This window comes from Anarrhichthys ocellatus, unplaced genomic scaffold, assembly GCF_004355925.1.
Source record: "Anarrhichthys ocellatus isolate YVR2014 unplaced genomic scaffold, GSC_Weel_1.0 scaffold125, whole genome shotgun sequence".
Lineage (NCBI taxonomy): Eukaryota > Metazoa > Chordata > Actinopteri > Perciformes > Anarhichadidae > Anarrhichthys > Anarrhichthys ocellatus.
Genome location: NW_022280155.1, coordinates 141,092 through 147,091, shown reverse-complemented (window position 1 = coordinate 147,091; position 6,000 = coordinate 141,092). Strand labels below are relative to the sequence as shown.

General features: G+C 44.2%; 1 protein-coding gene across 4 annotated transcripts in view; it reads right to left on the bottom strand.

Moving 5' to 3' along the window:
- The window catches only part of cd2ap (CD2-associated protein), a 53,449-nt gene that overhangs the window by 29,822 nt on the left and 17,627 nt on the right, over positions 1 to 6,000 (bottom strand). For all 4 annotated transcript variants that reach the window (XM_031877068.1, XM_031877069.1, XM_031877070.1 and 1 more), the window contains exons 3-5: positions 2,829 to 3,006; positions 1,367 to 1,467; positions 37 to 163 (exon numbers count right to left, since the gene is read on the bottom strand). In XM_031877068.1, the coding sequence (XP_031732928.1) occupies positions 37 to 163; positions 1,367 to 1,467; positions 2,829 to 3,006 (406 nt within the window). The remainder of the gene's footprint in view (positions 1 to 36; positions 164 to 1,366; positions 1,468 to 2,828; positions 3,007 to 6,000) is intronic.

Genomic DNA, 6,000 nt, shown 5'->3' with positions numbered 1-6,000 from the left:
GGGCGCGCCGCTTGTTTGCCGCTTTTCCCGTCTTACCGGTCTCGTCCGCAGCCGCGTCGTTGGCGTCTCCGTCCTCTCCCGTGGTGTCCAGCTCTTTGACGAAGTTGGAGGGAAACAATCCTGACTTGCTGTTGAAGCTGCCGTTCCACCAGCCCTCCTCAACCTGCGCGGGGACGACAGTAGAAGATTTAAACAACCTGACATAGTAATGCAATTTGGGTTTTTCTGTACTTTAAAATGCAAAAACAACATGGCTGACTTAACCCCGACTAACTCTCGACAGACGAAGGGGATATCAGGTCGTTAGGTGTTTACAGATCCAGTCTTAAACCTCCAGAACTGTTGCCAGACTCATCTAATATGTCATATATGTGTCGACCGTGTTTCACATTTAGGAGTTCAATGCTGGATGATTATGTCTGCATTTTCCAAGCTACACTATGGCAACGAGAGACACGAGCCGGAGCAGCCGACTGTGTTTCCGAGCGACTTGTAAGCATCCTAGCCACGGATGCTAACACACTACAGTTGACTGATATTAAAACCTCCAGTTCTTCATAATGGTCGCGTCTCCCCAACTGTGTCTCATCAAGACTGTCTACCTTTTCGGGGGGGGGGGGGGGTTCTCACTGCAAAGCATCACTACAGCGAGTCGTATCCCCACATCAGTCCCCGTCTTGTTCACATCGGCTTCCCCATGAGATCCCCAGAGAGAGATTACGTGCGTTGTTTTTGGCACGACAATCTTAAGAATAGCCTGTAGTGTGCGTGTGTGCGTGTGATGCGCCATTTTTCTCTCAGATCTAGTTCTCAGCTGTGAACATTCCCGTTACGAGCGTGATGAAACCCACATTTCACAATCGTTTAGTCCACAAAACTCTTGTGGCTTTCAGGAAGCTCAACGGTTCCACTGGTTCCATAGATATATGATCAACACGAAGATGATAACATTTTTATTAAGAACAATTTTAATTTGTTGCAATAAGAAGTATAAATTGACATGTTAACGACCAACTTGTACATTGTAATACACACATTATGCGTTTAATGTTCGTCGCCACAGCGCACACATCTACCTCCTTATGAGAACGTCTCTCCCGTCTCTTACCTGTTCTGACTTGCCAGCACCACAAATAACCAGTTAACAGTTATTTGTTTTAGTGGTTGTAATATTACACACAAAGCAACTCAAATTACACATAAAAAGAACTGAGCCCCGCTGTCTTGTTTATCCTTAACGCCCAAAAACAGGTTGGCCGTTAAAAAGGGCCCATGTGGATGATCCAGGAAACGCCTGCTTTACTCAGCCGCTCATGACAGAACTTCATTAAAAGTCTATCGCGTTGATGCACGCATCTAAAAGTACCTCTTCGATGACGTCTACGATCTCTCCGATTTTCAGCTCCAGCTCGTCCTCGTTCTGCGGCTGATAGTCGAACAGGACCTTGCACTGTCTCCTCTTGGGCTCTGTGGAGGGCGGGTCAGAAGACAAGAAAAAAAAAAAAAAAAAAACACCAGTTAGTCACCCAACCTGTTGTGAGCTCGTGCCAGTCTGTGTTTTGTCAAACGTGGAGAAGCGCTTGGGTGTGCGCGCATGTGTGTGTGTGTGTGTGTGTGTGTGTGTGTGTGTGTGAGCCACGGGCATGTCTGTCTCCTCTAGAAAAGGGGGGGGGGGGTAGGTTGGCGTGAGAGCTGAAACGGGTGAGACAGCAAGCGAGGTGTAAATCCAGGGAGTGGGAGGCGGCAGGCACACACCCTGCTGAACAAGCAGAGCTGCACACGGGGGAAACGGAGCGAGCGGAGAAGGAACGGCGCTGACGTGAACGTGAAGGGACAGCATCCAGCAGAGCTTCAAGTCCAGACTGAGGACGGCTGGCACAAAGCTGGTCCCCACACTTACAGGACAACTTTGTTCATTTACATTCCCTGATCGACTGACATGTGGTAAGAATACAAGTAGATTAGGTTTAATGTGCATGACGAGGTGCAACGAGAGCAGTGAAGACTCACAAACGGTGCAGATGCAGAAGATAGCGCGGGGACTTTTTCCTTCGCTCCTCTGAGCGTGAGAAACAGGAGGTGTAGCCGGCATACAGTCCGGATAGGCTCAACAATAAGACGTAAGGAAATGTCCCGCATTACTTTATCTTCAATGTAATCAAGAAGCAACATTTCTCGTGTTTATTCACATCACGTCCCGTGTAAAGAGCACACCGTGCAGAGTGACAGCTGGTGCAGGAGGAGCTCTGCACCAGCTGTCCCGTGGTGTAGGGGAGCTGAAATAACGAAAATGTATTGGGGGAAGGAAAACGTAGACCGTACAGGGATTTGTATTAAACACAAATAGGAAGTGTAGTATTTCATGCTTTCACTGGCAGTATTAATACTGCACATCACTCCAACGCAGAGCATGCAAACAACCATCACCAACACATGAGCTCAGGTGAAGCAGTATGCAGCAGGAAGTGTTGACCATGTCAACACACTCGTCCTATACTCCACGCTAACTAGGGACGGGTGTCATTTGGACTTCATTGATACTAGTACTCTTATCCACACTCATCGGTTCTTTTTTATTATATCGTTAGGAAAAAAAGACAATTCATTAAGAAAACAATCAATATTGCCGTAATAATTTCAAGTAAGTTCAAATACATTCACAGCTGAACAACTAGCTAAGCGATTAGCTTTCAATAACTTTATTGATATAGCACCTTTCCGAAACAAAGTTACAAAGTGCTTCAGAAAATAAAACATGAACGCAAGATAATATAAGATAAGATAATAAAATATATAAATAAGTGAATAAAATAAGCAGAGCGTCTTACTCTTGGAAGCAGCCGGCGGCTGAGGCAGGAAGCCGCCGGTCGGGATGCCGATGGTGCTCATCCTCTGGACCAGGTTGGCCACGTTCCCCGCGCTCTTCTCTCTCCTCAGAGGCTGAGACGCCTCCTCTTTAGGCTCGCTCTTGGTTTCCTTGACCTCTTTGGATTCCTTCTTCACTTCCTACAAAAAAAACAAATGAAAACACCAGACACGGCAATAAGTGGGAAGCTCTCTGTTCCACCGCGTCTTTAATGCATCGTACTTTAGGATCACTGTTATTAAAATCATTATTCTATCTGCGAGATGTCATGAAATATTCTGCATATGTGGCTTCCATTACTAATTCAATACTGAACAATGACATGCTTTCCATATTCATAAAAGACATTTTGAATGATTTCTTAAAAGACAGGTGATGCATTACATCTAAATGAAAATTAAATGTGAAAATTGTAACGAAGAAAATAGATTTTTGCATTGACATCAATCAAAATATAGGTGAATGTTAAAACAACGTGGGAGACATTATACTAAATGAAGCATCTTCTCAGAGAGGAACACCGTGATCACTTTTGTTTGTTCAGTGGCAGACAGAAGCTTTATCGTTTGCTGGGCGCAGGCCGTAAACCTCACTTTATAAGCCACAACCTTAAACCCCAGATGAACCCGTCAGGGAGGCGAGGACACGCACACAGCAACAAATAAGCCCAACAGATCCTATTGTTCCTCTTGGGACTGCAGCCAAAACAGTGTGGTCACCCAGACCACTTCCTGATGTGGTCTACGGAACGTTCCGCTACGCCGCAAAACACGATGCATCTCCGTTCCACATCCAGCTGCCATGTGCACAAAAAGTGCACATGGCAGCTGAGACTGCAACAGTGTGGTCACGTAACGCGAGGAGGGGAAGCGAGATGCGAAAACGACGCACATGCTGCCGGGCTGAAGAGCCACGAAATAACCCGCAGCTATGGCAACGTGTGGCAGTGCTGCGTGGTACTGGTCACAGCCCACCTGTGCTAAATGTAGCGTCACGCAGCCACAGCTGCTCTCCCAGCCGGGGGAACTCCCTGAGACGAAAGGCACAAAGTCCAAGTTGCACCTTCACTAGGTAGTGTCAGGACTCAGGGGCATACAGTGCGAGCCTTATGTATGCATCACTCGCCAAGTCATTCAGAACTGGGACCGTCCTATAGACATGCATATAGACCTATAGACATGCAACCATATTTGCAGGTAACTTAAAAGTCTCAAATGATCCTAACCTGCATGGGGAATGCTTTTGCAGCAGCTTATTACGGCACTGTAACTATATTTGTGGTGCATTATTTATTTTTATTTATTACTTCGTCTAATTGTATTCTATTTGAATAGATTTAAATGTCATTCCAATGCACGTCTTCGTGCGGCACTTTGAATTGTTTGAAAGATTTCAGAGCGTCATTCATTTGCCAACACAAGAATAAAACACAATAAACCATGTTAGACATCGTCGTTATTGTGAATTCTTTTAACTGCATTGTGAAAGTCTGATTACACCTTGTATTGTGTACTACTATTATTATTATTATTATTATTATTATGTACGCAGAAATAGTATTTTAACTGTCAAATTCAAAAAAGTGCCATTAGCCTTTCAGTGCATTTAGGATTACTGAATGTTTCGTGCAGTTCATAAAGAATAAGGGACACAGACATCAGATAGCATCAGTCCTTCCTCTAGCAGATTGAAGCGGCAGCAATCCAGCAGCTTTTTATCTCACACATGTAGAAAATTAATTTCTTTCTGCCGGCCAGAGCGACGGGCAGCCTCCGTAATTTACTCTCATTCGGCGACTGAAGAGTGCTCATTCTGGACCCTGGGCGCTATAGAAATAAACTTGCCTTTAAACAAACGGTTCATAAAGAAGTCTGCTCAGCAGACGGCGTTCACAGCAAAGTTCAAATTGCAACAACCCTGCATCTTTAAGTGTGCCTTCGACTAAAACCAGCAACCCAAACTCTACTTAGACTCTCAACAAGTTCAAAAAGGAAGACAAATCAGAATCTATTCTTTCCAGCTCTATGTATCTTGTTCTTTATGAAGTTGGAAGTCCCATCCTCCTGTCAGAGGAGCAACTTTTGGGTGGGATCGCAATTTTAACCCTGTGAACCCCACGCAGCTTCGGGGCATTCCCGCTCCTGTCACATTCTACTCTGTGTCCTCGACTTTCACTGCAACATAGAAGCAGCACCTCTATGGAAACAGCACACGCATGGCTAGAACTAGAGAGAAATGGGTTTTGTCCAGGTTAACACAGTTACAACGCCATAAATCATAAAAAAGAAAGTTAAATTTGTTATTTTACAATAATTTGACAACATTGGAATCTACAACATGTCTGCAGGTTGCCACAAGAGTTGCCAATGTTGGAAGGCTCATATATATATATATATATATATATATATATATATATATATATATATAGAGAGAGCTCTCCTCTCTGCTCAGTTCAGTCAAAGTTTCACAAAATTGTTGTCATGTGACTGTTGGTCTCAGATGAATCAATCATGGCTTCATAGTTGCGCTGAGCAGCTCAGAATTTAATGTTTTTTACAGCATCTGATTAAAGCAAAAGGTTTACTTGTGGCGAGATTTTAAATGAGACATGTAGAATAACATGATTTTGATGAAATATCACAATTTTAAGCTTAGATTCTTTTCTTTTTTTCACAAAACCATCACAGATGGTGTGTTTAATGAACGTCGGAAAGATGAAACACTGACGATAATGACTGTCTTTACAGCTTCCGGCTGTAATAACGGGTGTAGTTTGAGCGATTGTTTAAAAAGACAAACATGCTTTTAGGTTAAAGGGCCGCGGCGTATGACCACGAGCGTATACAACGATCCTCAGATGGGTCACTCTGTGTAGAGTCCAGTCAAAAGGTGACAGAGGCTTTTCCTGCCAATGGCTCCAAGGCCCACAAACAGGCCCAACAAGTCAGTATTACTGAAACAGAAGGGAAAACTTCCTGTATAGAGAAAATGATCATCGTTATCACTCAAACACACCCACACGGAGGGACTGGTCTGGTGCTCCGCTGTTTTCAGTCATTAAAAATAAGAAACGTCACACTGGGAGCTCAGAGGAACAGCAACTAAGTGTGTGTGTGTGTGTTTAGCTGGACGAT